At 38.7% G+C, this 17785-nt stretch overlaps 1 protein-coding gene across 1 annotated transcript in view; it reads right to left on the bottom strand.

Annotated features, from left to right (window-relative positions):
• The window catches only part of LOC126256911 (protein CLP1 homolog), a 64316-nt gene that overhangs the window by 25815 nt on the left and 20716 nt on the right, over positions 1-17785 (bottom strand). The window contains exon 5 of the mRNA XM_049955520.1: positions 11983-12173. Within this exon, the coding sequence (XP_049811477.1) occupies positions 11983-12173 (191 nt within the window). The remainder of the gene's footprint in view (positions 1-11982; positions 12174-17785) is intronic.

Genomic DNA, 17785 nt, shown 5'->3' with positions numbered 1-17785 from the left:
TTGTTGTTGTTGTGGTCTTCAGTCCTGAGACTGGTTTGATGCAGCTCTCCATGCTACTCTATCATGTGCAAGCTTCTTCATCTCCCAGTACCTACTGCAACCTACATCCTTCTGAATCTGCTTAGTGTATTCATCTCTTGGTCTCCCCCTACGATTTTTACCCTCCACGCTGCCCTCCAATACTAAATTGGTGATCCCTTGATGCCTCAGAACATGTCCTACCAACCGATCCCTTCTTCTGGTCAAATTGTGCCACAAACTCCTCTTCTCCCGAATCCTATTCAGTACCTCCTCATTAGTTATGTGATCTACCCATCTAATCTTCAGCATTCTTCTGTAGCACCACATTTTGAAAGCTTCTATTCTCTTCTTGTCCAAAGTATTTACCGTCCATGTTTCACTTCCATACATGGCTACACTCCATACAAATACTTTCAGAAATGACTTCCTGACACTTAAATCTATACTCGATGTTAACAAATTTCTCTTCTTCAGAAACGCTTTCCTTGCCATTGCCAGTCTACATTTTATATCCTCTCTACTTCGACCATCATCAGTTATTTTGCTCCCCAAATAGCAAAACTCCTTTACTACTTTAAGTGTCTCATTTCCTAATCTAATACCCTCAACATCACCCGACTTAATTCGACTACATTCCATTATCCTCGTTTTGCTTTTGTTGATGTTCATCTTATATCCTCCCTTCAAGACACCATCCATTCCGTTCAACTGCTCTTCCAAGTCCTTTGCTGTCTCTGACAGAATTACAATGTCATCGGCGAACCTCAAAGTTTTTATTTCTTCTCCATGGATTTTAATACCTACTCCGAATTTTTCTTTTGTTTCCTTTACTGCTTGCTCAATATATAGATTGAATAACATCGGGGAGAGGCTACAACCCTGTCTTACTCCCTTCCCAACCACTGCTTCCCTTTCATGTCCCTCGACTCTTATAACTGCCATCTGGTTTCTGTACAAATTGTACAGTGATACAGATAGCCGTACCATAGGTACAACCACAACGGAGGGGTATCTGTTGAGAGCCCAGACAAACGTGTGGTTCCTGAAGAGGGGCAGCAGCCTTTTCAGTAGTTGCAAGGGCAACAGTCTGGATGATTGACTGATCTGGCCTTGTAACAATAATCAAAACGGCCTTGCTGTGCTGGTACTGCGAACGGCTGAAATCAAGGGGAAACTACGGCCGTAATTTTTCCCGAGGGCATGCAGCTTTACTGTATGATTAAATGATGATGGCGTCCTCTTGGGTAAAATATTCCGGAGGTAAAACAGTCCCCCATTCGGATCTCCGGGCGGGGACTACTCAAGAGGATGTCGTTATCAGGAGAAAGAAAACCGGCGTTCTACAGATCGGAGCGTGGAATGTCAGATCCCTTAATCGGGCAGGTAGGTTAGAAAAATTGAAAAGGGAAATGGATAGGTTAAAGTTAGATATAGTGGGAATTAGTGAAGTTCGGTGGCAGGAGGAAAAAGACTTCTGGTCAGGTGACTACAGGGTTATAAACACAAAGTCAAATAGGGGTAATGCAGGAGTAGGTTTAATAATGAATAGGAAAATAGGAACGCGGGTAAGCTACTACAAACAGCTTAGTGAACGCATTATTGTGGCCAAGATAGATACGAAGCCCACACCTACTACAGTAGTACAAGTTTATATGCCAACTAGCTCTGCAGATGATGAAGAAATTGAAGAAATGTATGATGAAATAAAAGAAATTATTCAGATAGTGAAGGGAGACGAAAATTTAATAGTCATGGGTGACTGGAATTCGAGTGTAGGAAAAGGGAGAGAAGGAGACGTAGTAGGTGAATATGGACTGGGGCTAAGAAATGAAAGAGGAAGCCGCCTGGTAGAATTTTGCACAGAGCACAACTTAATCATAGCTAACACTTGGTTTAAGAATCTTGATAGAAGGTTGTATACATGGAAGAACCCTGGAGATACTAAAAGGTATCAGATAGATTATATAATGGTAAGACAGAGATTTAGGAACCAGGTTTTAAATTGTAAGACATTTCCAGGGGCAGATGTGGACTCTGACCACAATCTATTGGTTATGACCTGTAGATTAAAACTGAAGAAACTGCAAAAAGGTGGGAATTTAATGAGATGGGACCCGGATAAACTGAAAGAACCAGAGGTTGTTCAGAGTTTCAGGCAGAGCATAAGGGAACAATTGACAGGAATGGGGGAAAGAAATACAGTAGAAGAAGAATGGGTAGCTTTGAGGGATGAAGTAGTGAAGGCAGCAGAGGATCAAGTAGGTAAAAAGACGAGGGCTAGTAGAAATCCTTGGGTAACAGAAGAAATATTGAATTTAATTGATGAAAGGAGAAAATATAAAAATGCAGTAAATGAAGCAGGCAAAAAGAGATACAAACGTCTCAAAAATGAGATCGACAGGAAGTGCAAAATGGCTAAGCAGGGATGGCTAGAGGACAAATGTAAGGATGTAGAGGCTTATATCATGAGGGGTAAGATAGATACTGCCTACAGGAAAATTAAAGAGACCTTTGGAGATAAGAGAACCACTTGTATGAACATCAAGAGCTCAGATGGAAACCCAGTTCTAAGCAAAGAAGGGAAGGCAGAAAGGTGGAAGGAGTATATAGAGGGTCTATACAAGGGCGATGTACTTGAGGACAATATTATGGAAATGGAAGAGGATGTAGATGAAGATGAAATGGGAGATACGATACTGCGTGAAGAGTTTGACAGAGCACTGAAAGACCTGAGTCGAAACAAGGCCCCCGGAGTAGACAACATTCCATTGGAACTACTGAAGGCCTTGGGAGAGCCAGTCCTGACTAAACTCTACCATCTGGTGAGCAAGATGTATGAAACAGGCGAAATACCCTCAGACTTCAAGAAGAATATAATAATTCCAATCCCAAAGAAAGCAGGTGTTGACAGATGTGAGAATTACCGAACAATCAGTTTAATAAGCCACAGATGCAAAATACTAACACGAATTCTTTACAGACGAATGGAAAAACTAGTAGAAGCCGACCTCGGGGAAGATCAGTTTGGATTCCGTAGAAATGTTGGAACACGTGAGGCAATACTGACCTTACGACTTATCTTAGAAGAAAGATTAAGGAAAGGCAAACCTACATTTCTAGCATTTGTAGACTTAGAGAAAGCTTTTGACAATGTTGACTGGAATACTCTCTTTCAAATTCTAAAGGTGGCAGGGGTAAAATACAGGGAGCGAAAGGCTATTTACAATTTGTACAGCAGGTACTAGTACAGAGCTGCAATTCCACACTGCAGTAAGTACTGCTTTGTACAGATTAGGTATCACTCCTCTCATAGCAAATGCGATGTTAGAGGAGAACATGATACAACATAGACAATTCAGTGCTTTTATACCTGACAAATGATCCACAACCCTATGGTTGTTATGAAGCCATTCCATGGGGTCCTACCCGAATGCTGAGCTGACATTCATAAAATAACGTTCATGGCTGGATCAATGGAAAAAGATGCAGTTCTATGGTCCACAGAAATGCCTGATACACGTAACACTTACAAAGTGTTTGAACAGTCTTTCTTGGCCAATTATTCGTCAAAGGATGCCCAAGAGAGATTGAAAAAGAAAGTTTTCAACCAGGAACCGGTTAACAAATGATAAGGTAGCAAACGCCTCTACATAGAAAAATATGTCAACAAGATAAAATACTGGGACAAAGCTATTACAACATGAGAGATATTGCAAATACTAAAGGAAAAATTGCAAGTTGCATTATTTAAAAAAAAAATTGCTAAGTACACCCAACAAAGCCACTGACAAGTCAATGTATGACAACACCTTAGTGTGAATGTGACTAGCTTCTAAAGTTACTGTATTTACTTGAATCTAAGCCGCAGTCGAATCTAAGCTGCATCTGAAAAATGAGACTCGAAATCAAGGAAAAAAAAATTCCCCGAATCCAAGCCGCACCTGAAATTTGAGACTCGAAATGCAAGGGGAGAGAAAAGTTTTAGACTGCACCTCCAAATCGAAACAAAGTTGGTCCATTGTAACATGAGACACAATTTAGGTCGAATGGATGAAGATACAGTTACAGTAGTTTGGTCTGAGTCATAAGCTTAGCAGTTAAACTTTACCAGGTAGCCATTGCTATGCGTCATGCACTCCGTCCTTATTTATATGGGTACCCTTCCTTTTTCATATCCTTCGTCTGGTTTGAATTGATTGCTTATTTTGCATTGATCTGATAAGTGCCGTTCTCTTTGTTATAGGTGTTTACGTCACTCTAAGCTGAAAATGCATTATTGTACTGTGTCATGCTTTGTTTGTCACATTCTGATAATCAGTGTTTACGACCTGTCACTGCTCGTGGCATGGCTTGCTTTTGTGCGCACTACTGCTGCTTACAATAAAAAAAAGAGAGGAGTGTCTCATTAGCGAAACAATGGCAAGAGACTGCTATTTGTTGTTAATTACACTGCTGCTTTCTTTGATAATGATCGACAAGAACCAAATAATAGACTGCGTATGATAAAAGATGTTCTGAATGAGAGTTTAGCGAAAATTTTTCTCAGTCTGAAAATCTTTGCAGAGGCCTCTTTAGTACATTACACTCTGTACAGAAATTAGAGTCATCTTAGATTTAAAAATATAGTCAGTTGCCATACTTCATTTCTGATTGTATCACTATTCAACATAAGAATAATACGAACATAAACATGAAATGATATGTATATTTTTCCGCGTTTGCTGTTGTCTCACCCTAGTTTCATAGTTTATTAGGCAGTCAGGATTTAAATGAGATAGCAGCAAACATGAAAGAATACACGGCATTATGTTTACATTCGTATTATTCTTATGGTGAAGAGAATACTGCATGTGATTCACGATTCATAAAAGTTCCTATTAGCAGCCATCTCTTGTCACAGGTAGGAAAAAATTCAGAACGTAGAGTTGGCCCTATTGACATACATCCTAGATTTTTAGTGATGACTTCAAATGCAGAATGTGTTGCTGCTGCTGTTGTTGTTGTTGTTGTTGTTGTTGTTGTCTTCGGTCCGTGGGCTGGTTTGATGCAGCTCTCCACGCTTTTCTATCCTGTGCAATGCAGAGTCTCAACACTTATAAAACAAGAATGAAAATAACTTAGAAACTAAAGGCTGAAATTTAAAACAAAATTTTATTAGGTTTGTAATACATCATGTAAGAAATGTTTAAAATATCAGTCATGATTCTGAATCACTATCACTCGATTCTTTGTTGCTCATTTCTTCATACAGAGCATCGTCCTCCATACAATCTAGTGCATTGGATAGCGAACATTTTTTAAATGCTTGTTGCACAGTCTGATTTGGAACACACTTCCATGCATCATAAATCCACTGGCACACTTGCGACAAACTTGCGTGTTTTATAGGTCCTGTTGGTGTCAGTTGTCTGTTGCTTTTCGAAATCCAGTCTGTGTACATGCATTTTAGCTTGTCCTTAAATGGTATATTCAAACAGACGTCAAGTGGTTGCAGAATTGACATCATCCCACCTGGAATTACTGCCAAATGTGTTTTGCTTTCCCCTAATTTTCGTTTAACTGCAGGTGTTGTATGGCCTGCGTACGCATGTAATACCAACAGGCTGCGTAAACCAAGCATTGCGCCAGGATGACGATTCCACAAACGCGTAATCCATTCCAGCATCATGTCCTCAGGAAACCACCCAGTTTCGTTTGCTCGTACAACTACAGTTTTTGGAAACACTTCCGATTTCGGTAAAGTCTTTCGCTTGAAAATTATGAATGGGGGTAATTTATGTCCATCTGCTGTGCAAGCAAGCATGATGGACATCAGCTGTTTTTCACCCCCTGATATAAGAACATTTCATCTTTCTTTCCTTTGGTGTCAACCGTATAATTTGACGGCATGTTAAAATATACGGGAGTTTGGTCAGCATTTCCTATTTGACCAAGAAGGTATTACTTTTCTGTGCGCCGCCTAATTATGAAGCGCTGAAATTCCACAAGTTTTTCTTCATAATTTTTCGTCAGTTTCTGTGCAACTGAAGTTTGCCTCCGAAGTGAAATCCCCAGCACTTCATAAACAGATCAATTCAGCTGTGACTAGCCTTAAAATTTTTGATGTTTTGCTCTCTAGCAATTCCATGTGCCTTAATTTTTAAAATTTCGGCATTCACAGGCAGGAATTTCTGACACTGTTTCTTAACAAACTCATTTAAAATCACTTCTAGTGCATGATATCGGCCACACTTTAGCCCACTAAATGCTTTCCTGCTACTTGAACATTCAAATAATTTGTCTCTCTGCAGTCGCCATCAGCCGATGATGCTCTCATCAATCCCGTATCACAGACCTGCAGCTCAATTAGAACTTTGTTCTGTAAAAGAAATAACCCCCTCTTGAATTTGGCACTATAATGAAAGCGCTTCATTATGGTTCACTAACACCAACAAGCACTTCAGAAAATTCCACGAAGCAGTTGGTGCCGCTACGTGAAACCTTAATGTGACCCAGCGTATCAACTCGTGCAACAATCCTAAAGCCTTGTGCATTGTTGGTATTTTTATGTAAAGACATTTATTTTTGTTGCTACGAATATTTGAAAGGTTGCTACATTTGAAGATGAACAATACGGAATTTCTATTTACTTCGTTGGATAATGTATGAAAATGCAGTGGTCAAAACTTGGGGTCTTCTACCTGACAGAGAGGTTTTGGCGCCAGTATTTATCTTTGTTCCTGAAAAGCATGCCTGTGTAGCACTACATATATTCGACAGCAGAAGTTAGTTGTGGTGGCACCAACCAACATTTTTCAGAACTTCCGCTTACTTTGGACTCAATTCTAAGCCGCAAGGGGTTTCTGGATTACAAAAACCAGAAAAAAAGTGCGGCTTAGATTCGAGTAAATACGGTACTCATTAATTCACATAGCAAATGGAAGATCAAATTTTTCATAATGAACATTTAAACAAACATCATGTATTGTATAATGTTTATTATTGAACATCAAGGGACAGTTCCTATTGACCTTAGCGGCAATATAATGTTAACAACAAACTTTACAGATTTTATCATAAATTAAACAAAGGACTCCACGAAGACATATTTTCCATGATCACATCACCAGTGAATTAAACTGAATTGTCACTGATAGAAGTTCGCTTACCATACGTTTCTGAGTGATCTTCACTATTGCGTATATTTCGCCTTCCTATGAAGTGAGTTTGTTTTATGGCATCAGAGTGTAGCACAGAACTGCTGCCATTATATGCAGACTATTTAATATTATGTAGATAAATGTTAGGACAGGAGCATAGGCACTGTTACATTGTACTGATTACACAAACATAAAAAAGCTATATGGAAAAGGTAGAATTTATTCTTTTTCCTCTTGGAGTTCCTATCTGTACTTAGCAACCTTATTAATCTTAAACTTAAATGTGTTTAAGAGAAATTTCCTATATTCCAGTGGAAGCTAAAAAATATTTAGGGATGGGAGAGAGAGACTATACTTCCCATTTATGTGGTTCAAAATTAATTCTGAATAAATAACTTTTTTTGCTACCTTTATGAATATTAATATTTTTGTATAAAAGACAAAATTGTCTGTTTTTTACCACCCACTGCAATTTCCAAATACTACGTAAATATTTTCAGCCCCAGTGTGTACAGGTCTTCTGTACTTCCTGTACAGAGTGCAAATTGTGTCCTTGTTCACCACATTCCACTCAGGGACAAGAAAATTTCGCATACATGTTACAGCAAAATGTAAGGCAAAAATCTACAATATTTGGCAATGTAATGTGAAATCTGCAAGATAACACAAAACTAAAATGTAACAAGATTTTGCATTTTTCCTTGTTTCCATATTAAAATGTCACAATTCTGAAAGTAGGCGTTTGCTAATATAGGTAACTGACACTTATTGAATGATAAAGTTGGATTTTGACTTTTTTGCTCTCAGTGCTGAAAACTGTATGTAACCTTAAAATGAAAGCTGATTTGCCAGGTAAAGTACTATCAAACAAAAACAACCTACTTCAAATTATCTCCATTCTCTAGTAACAATTCGTCATTGACTTGATATTTCCTGACACTTCTGCAAGAACTATCATACAAAAAATGACTTGCTGTTGAGACATCTTTACTGCAGTGAATCAATTAAACTATCTATTTTTCAGTATGAAAGCATATATATGAAAAATACCAAATATGGTACTTTAATTGTGTAAATGCATAAATCAACATGGCATCTAACCTAGGCCCTGATCCACATGACACACCACACTGATACCACAAACATAATTTACAAAATAGTAAAAATAATATTGTATAAATACTGAAATAAACATTCTCAGTTTTACAGCCAGAAAAATGTTTACATGAGCTCATGTGTACTAGGTTTGACTCCACTTTTATTTACATATTTGTGAAACTTAAGTGATGTATTTGATGATTTTTGTATTCATAATTGCGCACTACAAAAATATGCAGTTTAATTGACACACCACATTAATGAACTCCCCCAAACCAAGACATTTTTGCTATGATTTCTTGTACAAAAACATTGGGCAATCTCTCGTCACCAGCTAAAACCATTATCTATATTCCTAGTTAAATTATGGCTACAGGTCCATGTATATTAAGTCTGTGTTCCTCCCTCTAATTCTTGTATAAGCCAGGGAGTGATAATGAACTCTATTAATGCTTACAAGACAAAGATTCTGTTACATGTATTTACAATAGCAAGTCTAAGTTGTGTACGATATTCTGAAGGGATACATATCATTTCATAATTAAATGGAAAAGCAACTTTTCACATCGTCAGAAGGATATGTGGATACTGTCAATTTTCTGGTATTGTGCTGTTCAAATTTAGACACTGGGTGACAGTCTTCACAAATCAGTAAAGTACTGACAGTGTGGCAGCACGATGTCACAGAAGCGAATTCTGAAATTATGACAATACTTTCTGTTGAACTTTCAACAGTTTACGGCTGCAAAACTATTTTTTCCTTAACTGACTAGTTTTATTGGGCTTACTATAATCGTTTTCTTTTTTAAAATAATTCAAATAATGTGATCTATTATGTCAGTAAATACACTATGTAATCAAAAGTATTCGAACACCCCCCAAAACATAACTTTTTCATATTAGGTGCATTATGCTGCCACCTACTGCCAGGTACCCCATATCAGCGACCTCAGTAGTCATTAGACCTTGTGAGAGAACACAATGGGGCGCTCCATGGAACTCATGGACTTCGAACCTAGTCAGGTGACTGGGTGTCGCTTGTGCCATATGTCTGTATGCGAGATTTCCACTCTTCTACACATCCCTAGGTCACTGCTTCCAATGTGATATTGAAGTATAAACGTGAGGGACACATCCAGCACAACAGCATACGGGCCGATTCGTCTGTTGACTGACAGAGACCGACTACAGTTGAAGAGGGTCGTAACGTATAATAAGCGGACATCTATCAGATCATCACACAGGAATGCCAAACTGCATCAAGATCCACTGCAAGTACTATGACAGTTAGGCAGGAGGTGAGAAAACTTGGATTTCATGATCAAGCGGTTGCTCATAAGCCACACATCACTCTGGTAAATGCCAAAAAACACCTCGCTTGGTGTATGGAGCGTAAACATTGGAAAAACAGTGGAAAAATGTTGTGTGGAGTGACGAATCATGGTATACAATGCGGCAATCCAATGGAAGGGGATGGATATGCCCGGTGAACGTCATCTGCCAGCGTGTGTAGTGCTGACAGTAAAATTCGGAGGCAGTGGTGTTATGATGTGGTCGTGTTTTTCATGGAGGAGGCTTGAACCCCTTGTTATTTTGTGAGGCACTATCACAGCACAGGCCTACATTGACATTTTAAGCACCTTCTTGCTTCCCACTGTTGAAGATCAATTCGGGGATGGCGATTGCATCTTTCAACACGATCGAGCACGTGGAACAATTGGCACTTCAAAAATAACTAAACAGAAACTAACATAAAAATTGGCAAAAAATGATGCCAAAGGTGGCAGAAAATAGCACCAAACCTGGCAGAAAAATAATACCAAAACTGACGAAAAATGACACTCAAATTTGAAAAAAATAACAAAGAAATTGGATATAAAATAAAACGATTCTTTTATGACCCTATCAATACTTCCGTCATAGAATGAGATTTTCACTCTGCAGGGGAGTGTGCGCTGATATGAAGCTTCCTGGCAGATTAAAACGGTGTGCCAGACCGAAATTCGAACTCGAAACCTTTGCCTTTCGCGGGCAAGTGATCTACCATCTGAGCTACCCAAGCACGACTCATGCCCCATCCTCTTGAGCACTTGCCCGTGAAAGGCAAGGGTCGCGAGTTTGAGTCTCGGTCTGGCACACAGTTTTAATCTGCCAGGAAGTTCCAATACTTCCGTCATTCTATACACTCATACCTTTCCACTTAGGATATAATGCTTTAGGGAAATGCATCAACAGTTCCTTTAGGACTGGAGGGGGAGGGGGGCGGGGGCAGGTGATCAGCTCATGATGTCCGCACATGTTATTTCACTCGATTACATGTACACCTTGAAGTATATGTCCAACTTAATGAGAGTTTTTTCTGCAAATCATTCTTAAAAAAAGTTAAGCAACCAGAAGGCAAAGTTAAGTTGCAGGTGTCAACACATGATAGTGTTGGTAGCATGTGTAGAGCATCAGAAATCACATAAACAAAGGGAGCATGAGACATATGTTCCACAGTAGTATCAATATTTCACAGATACATTATGTATTTCAATGTGATAGTCATAGTGACCTGGTCAGCCTGAACAGATATGTGAGGGTACCTGTTTCTGACAGATGATTACTAGCTATACCAAGGAAGATTAGTGTGTCACATTAGGGGCTCACATTAGAAAATGACATGAGCTAATAACATATTACTGTAGACATACTACAAGCACATGTTTTTCCTCTCATGAAGGAATATTTCCTCCGACTCTAAGCCTCAGCAGCAGTGCATCAAGAACTGATACTTAGAGAAGACTTTCTCTGTGATTCTTAGTTAGAACCATCAGTATGGCACAGCAGTACAAGTTGAGCATCACTGATGTATAAGCTATGTACATTTGAACCAATCCCGTATAACAAATGCTTGAAAAAGTCTGTAGCACAAATTCAGCACCAAGCTTAACTTCAGGGAGTAGAACCCACCTGATTCCCTAAGGCATAGATAACTAAAGTGTACTTTCAAATCTATGAGTAATTTATACCTTGTGTACTAACCAAATTAGTGTCCCCCCCCCCCTCTCTCTCTCTCTCCTGAATCCCACTACTTTGTTTGCACTGTGGACCAGAAAATCAAAACCTGGTCTTCCCAAATAACAAATGACCACTGAAGGAACACAAGATATTTAGAGATAACCAGCGCAGCTTCAGGTCAACTATCAGGGATGAGACACAGATCTGGTGGCCATGAAAGTCTCAGCACATAACATAGTCTCATATGCTTAGCAATATATGCAACAAACACCCAAGTACAGTCTTTCGACAAGAAATCGATTGCCCATGCATAGCCCAAGTATCAGGGATGAAGTACCTACATGACTAGTATAAACCTCAATCTGTCATCAAAAGAATATTTGTGGAATATGTTCACATACATGCCACTGACTATGAGCCATCCTCAAATAGCCCAGATACAAAAACGTTTCTTTTAAGACAAAGGTTGGTGGTTCGAGACCTGATCAGAATACAATTATAATATGCTGGAAACATCCAACATTGTTACTATTAAATCTGCAATAAGACTTTGCAGATTTAAATTCATGTATCATTATGAGAGCAGTTTAGAGATGCATAACTGACAGGAACATTGAAAAAAAACTACAAACTAAATTTTACTTGCATCGACAAAGCATCGGTAATATTAATAGCTAAGTGTTAGCACAATGCTACATAAAAAAACAACAAAAAAATTACTCACTCCACCACTCTTGGGAAGGAATACCACTTTTACAAATGGTGGCATGTCACGTACTAATTCATTATAAAGTCGTTCTTGATCCAGCACAATAATAATATCTACTTCAAATGCTTGGGCAACATGTGTCAGAAGTTTATAACCATCGCCTTTAACCCAACCACATGTGTTGATTATCACTCCCGAGGCATTTGCTGTGGACAGAAAGACAGCACATGTTCTAAACACTTTATTGGACCAAAATCGGGTTTTTCAGTAAATACATATACATATATTGCTAGTATTAGACATAAGGTAAAGAACTAATTTTCAAAGTAGTAGTTTTTTTTTCCCCAAGTAATCAGGCCTGCCACCATTCTGCCCTGGCTGTATTCAGTGTTTGCCAGATTGGAGCTATGATGAATTAAGAAGCAGAGCTCTCTGATAAATTCTTTGCAGTCACTTCTGCACATAACCCCTGTTTATAATTACATTTTAGATAGTATTTATTACGTGTTTTCTTTTATTCTGAGTGAATCAGAAATAGACTGTCAGAGACAGAGTCATGTACATCTTTTGTTGTCTTTCAGAAGTCACTGCTGCACTGCTTCTTTTTCTCAAGGTGATATGGTGGAGTAGTTATGACACTGAAATAATACTTGGAAGGAGTGGGGTTCTAATTCGCATCCACACACACTGCTTCAGATGAAGACTGCGACTTGTTTTACGAGACTACATTGCGTTGTTATCAGTTTCCCAATTCTCTCAGAACATTCAGGTCATAATTACGACAGAAAGAAGGGAAAAAAAAGCAGTGTTGTTCTTCTGTATCAGATATCTAGCTGCTGTGACAAATTAATGCTACTAGCCAAATTAGTACCATAAACAGATTTGCTAAAAAAGCATGTTGATTCATGGAGGTCAAAAAGATAAGTAAATAACCAAAAAGATAGTTATGTTTGGGAATGTCAGTGCAGGAGAAGGGCCAGGCTGGCCACTCTGGTCTGGCATTGTAGGGAGAGCCACTCCCTCAACATCTACTCAACACAAACATAAGGGAACATAACTTTTAGCAATAATAATAATAATAATAATAATAATAATAATAATGGTTGAACTCATAAACATGTCACTATCAACTTACTTAAAAGATGAACTCGGAATATTTAGTAGTTACAGCTGAAAGACATTGTAAAACATAGTCTACAAAAATATGTAGACACTGAAGCAATAAAAGATGACAAAGACCAAACTTAGGTTAACAGTGCCATTCAGAGAGTATTTTAACAATAGAGACTATTACACACTCACTATAAAACAGAATGTAGAGAAACTGATTTAGAAACTCACTTGCCTGTTAATAAGGGCAAGATGTGAATCCTACAACAATTTTCACAATCAGATCCTAGTGAAAAATCTTTTAAAAAATCCTAGGATTTTGTTGTACTGCAGACACCAGACAAGAAGCAGGAATATTAAATACCATACTAAAAAATGTACCAATCTCTGGCCACTGCATAGATGTATAAACAAATGAGAGATGTTGGCATTAACACCCCCAGTTTTTAATAAAAAAAAAAAAAAAGGCTTATTAAAGTGAACAAGGCACTAGGCCCTGAGGGACTTCCAGTTATACAGGGTGAATCAAAAAGAATACCACAACTTTAGGAATTTAAAACTCTGCAACGACAAAAGGCAGAGCTAAGCACTATCTGTCAGCGAATTAAGGGAGCTATAAAGTTTCATTTAGTTGTACATTTGTCCGCTTGAGGCGCTGCTGACTAGGCGTCAGTGTCAGTTGATGCTAAGATGGCGACCGCTCAACAGAAAGCTTTTTGTGTTATTGAGTACGGCAGAAGTGAATCGACGACAGTTGTTCAGCGTGCATTTCAAACGAAGTATGGTGTTAAACCTCCTGATAGGTGGTGTATTAAACGTTGGTTGGTTCAAATGGCTCTGAGCACTATGGGTCTCAACTGCTGAGGTCATTAGTCCCCTAGAACTTAGAACTAGTTAAACCTAACTAACCTAAGGACATCACAAACATCCATGCCCGAGGCAGGATTCGAACCTGCGACCGTAGCGGTCTTGCGGTTCCAGACTGCAGCGCCTTTAACCGCACGGCCACTTCGGCCGGCTATTAAACGTTGGTATAAACAGTTTACAGAGAATGGGTGTTTGTGCAAAGGGAAAAGTTCTGGACGGCCGCGAACGAGTGATGAAAATGTAGCACGCATCCAGCAAGCATTTGTTCGCAGGACTCGCAGAGCTAGCAGAGAGCTGCAAATTCCACAATCAACTGTATGGAGAGTCCTACGAAAAAGGTTAGTTATGAAACCTGAACGTCAACTACCCGAGGCGATGGATCGGCCGCCAGGCAGCCCGTGACACAGCACTTCATCACTGGCCTCCAAGAAGCCCTGATCTTACCCCCTGCGATTTTTTCTTATGGGGGTACGTTAAGGATATGGTGTTTCGGCCACCTCTCCCAGCCACCATTGATGATTTGAAACGAGAAATAACAGCAGCTATCCAAACTGTTACGCCTGATATGCTACAGAGAGTGTGGAACGAGTTGGAGTATCGGGTTGATATTGCTCGTGTGTCTGGAGGGGGCCATATTGAACATCTCTGAACTTGTTTTTGAGTGAAAAAAAACCTTTTTAAATACTCTTTGTAATGATGTATAACAGAAGGTTATATTATGTTTCTTTCATTAAATACACATTTTTAAAGTTGTGGTATTCTTTTTGAATCACCCTGTATTTTAATAAACCCCTTCCAAGCTCATTGAGAATAACTTTCATAGTGAGACATCTGCAATAACGGTGAAAGATAGATGCACAGAATTATTAACCAATATTTCTGACATCCATCTTTTGCAACTGCGAGGAGCATATTCTAAGCTCAAACTTTACAATATTCCCAGTAAAAAGAAAGCTTCTCTCAAAGAAGCAGATGTATTTAGAATACAACTTGCTCATCCAGACACAACATTTTGTAAACAACAGATCCAAGTGAATAAGCAGATTTCATCTTCCTAGAACATTGTCAACTACTAACCAAGATACAGTCATATGAAGTATCTTCCCTGACATATGATTGGCTCTATGAACATTTGACTATTAGAATATAGTACATTACAATGGACAACAAATGTTCTACAGTAAAGAAATTAAAATCAGCTGTGTCTTAAGGGGGTGAAATAAGACCTCCAATATTCTCAATATACGTATGTGATTTATTAGCTAGCAACAGCAGCACTATAAGAACATTCGCATACAATGCTGCTTTCTACAGGCAATTACCATTGTTGGGCACTCATAACAAAACGCAGAAAGACTCTGACAAAATTTCAACTTGGTGTAATGAACAACTCTATTTAAATATGGATAAATGTGTGATAATGCCTACAGCAAAGAGGTAGTTGTGGGAAAATGCAATGTACCTGTAGATGAAATGGTGTATAACAAATGAATTCAGATACATACCGCTAGGGCTGAGAGAGATCAGTATAGCCCATACAAAACGAAAATGCTCAGGGAATGCAAACTGGAGTTCTAGCAAGTAAGATGATGCAGTTCTTGTGAAACCCTCTTGGGTAAATTTAGAAAACTTGTGTTTGAAAACCGTGCGAGCATTATGCTGCAGCGATCATATTTCCCATACAAAGATCGTGGAACAACATAAGGGTGTATACAGAGACTTACAGAGCACCCCCCCCCCCCCAAATAAATAAATAAATAATCACTTAATAAAGATGGACTAGAACAGAAAATCGACAATACTGGTGTGAAGCACTCTTCATCATGCACCTTGACAGTGGCATGCAAAGTGTACACATAGATGCTTCAAAACATTCCTGGTGCTTTTACCAGATGGCTGTACACATGGAACTGAAGTTGATTTGCTTTAAGCACAAACAAACATGGATGTTTAACAATGATATGCTCTACTAATAGGAGCAAGTAAAATTTGTAGTGGCTGAAAAGAATTAAGTGCTAAATGTGTGTCAAGGGATATCAGTATGGGGTGGAGGCATGAGGATTCTTGTGCCTCCAAGGCAAAATACTGCAGAGATTGTCTCCCCCTCCTTGTCACCTTGTGAATTACATCATAATTGTCTTTCTGACAATATGTTGTTTGATTTGTGGCACACAGCAGCAGAATCCACTACAACCATCTCAACAGATGTTTACTGCTTGTATTCAGTAAAATTAGTTTATTTACTCATGATTCTAAAATACTTACACATTATTTACAGAAGAATAGAAAAACCGATTGAAAGTCACCTCAGCAAAGATCAGTATGGCTTCTGGAGAACTGTAGGAACACACAAGGCAATACTGTTCCTACAACTTATCTTAGAAGATAAATGAAGAAAGGCAAATCTACACCTATAGCATTCGCACATTTAGAGAAAGCATTTGATAAAGTTGCACGGAAAACAATCTTTAAAATTTTGAAAGTAAGAGGGATACACTATAAGGAGCAATGGTTATCTACAGATTGTACAGAAACCATATTGCAATTATAAGAGTCAAAGGATATGACTGGTGGCAGTAGCTGAGAAGGGAGTGAGACAGGGTGGTAGTCTACCATCCGTGGTTTCATCTCTCTTATTGCTGATTCTTGGATCAAGTACATCACAATAAATTCATCTTGCTTCAGTTTATTTCTAAATGGATAATACGTTACATTAAACTGCCCTCAGACATTCTACATTTTAAGTTCACTGAACTGGAGGATTGATCATACAATGTACCCTTTCATGGCTGGTACTGATATCACTTAAAACATGGGTTATTAGACCATGGTTGATGTGTAAAACTTTCTCTTAATGTTAGCCATTTTACATCCATGACAGTTCTATCTGGCCTTCCATATGTTCATTGCACTTTCTCCAACCCTATTTATCTCATTTCATCTTATTTAATTCAACTCCACTAATCTATATTTGTATCCTAGAGTTCAGCAATTTATTGTTTTCAAACAAAATATAGTGGAAGCAGTTGGTTTTTAAGATTTTTGTTATAGTACATTTAGTCAAAATTCTCACAGAAAGGTACAGATGCAGAAGTACCTAGGCATGTAATGTGGCGTGAAAGCATTTCTTGAGCCCTATCATTTCACTAGCCAGAATATTCTTTCATCCTGGCCGGAGTACCAAAGTCCTCGGAAATCACATGTTAGTAGCATATCCAACAACTCTATACAGTCCGTCGAGCCCCTTAGAGTTTGGTAAGACATGTAAACAGTGCCAAATCTCAACAGTCTCAGATTAGATCTGAGTTCCTTTTAGAACCTCAGAGCAATGGATCAACACAACCTGTCTGCATGCTGATCACATGCCAAAAGAGCTCATGAGTCTCCAGAGTCGTTAAGTAAAGTGTTATTCTTTGGGGCACCAGTAATACATTCAGTCCAAATAAGAGCAAACTTTGTCACCATGCAGTACACACTGTGGGTTGGTTAGCAGCCCAATTCATATTTGTTCCTTATGAAGGGATCCATCACGACTGTTACCTTAATAATACGAGAGGAAGTCAAAAAGTAAAGGGCTTTTGCATTTCTTGTCCTAAGGCTTGGTAACACTGCTAGGGGCTGAAGTACTGTCATCTGCAGCAATTCAATACAATGTGTCACTCTTATTCCCACATTAGTCATCATTTAGTAGCACAGCAAGAAACATGGCAGCTCCGGCGTAGATCTACACCAAGAAGGAAATACTTTAAATCTGCATAAATTATTTGTCAAGTGACAGTGTAGTATGATGACAGTTATTTATTACGAAGCAATATCTACGAATGGATAAAGCACTTCAAAC

The sequence above is a fragment of the Schistocerca nitens genome, chromosome 1 (assembly GCF_023898315.1).
Source record: "Schistocerca nitens isolate TAMUIC-IGC-003100 chromosome 1, iqSchNite1.1, whole genome shotgun sequence".
Lineage (NCBI taxonomy): Eukaryota > Metazoa > Arthropoda > Insecta > Orthoptera > Acrididae > Schistocerca > Schistocerca nitens.
Note: the sequence above shows the minus strand (reverse complement) of the source record. Positions and strands in the feature narration are given on the sequence as shown.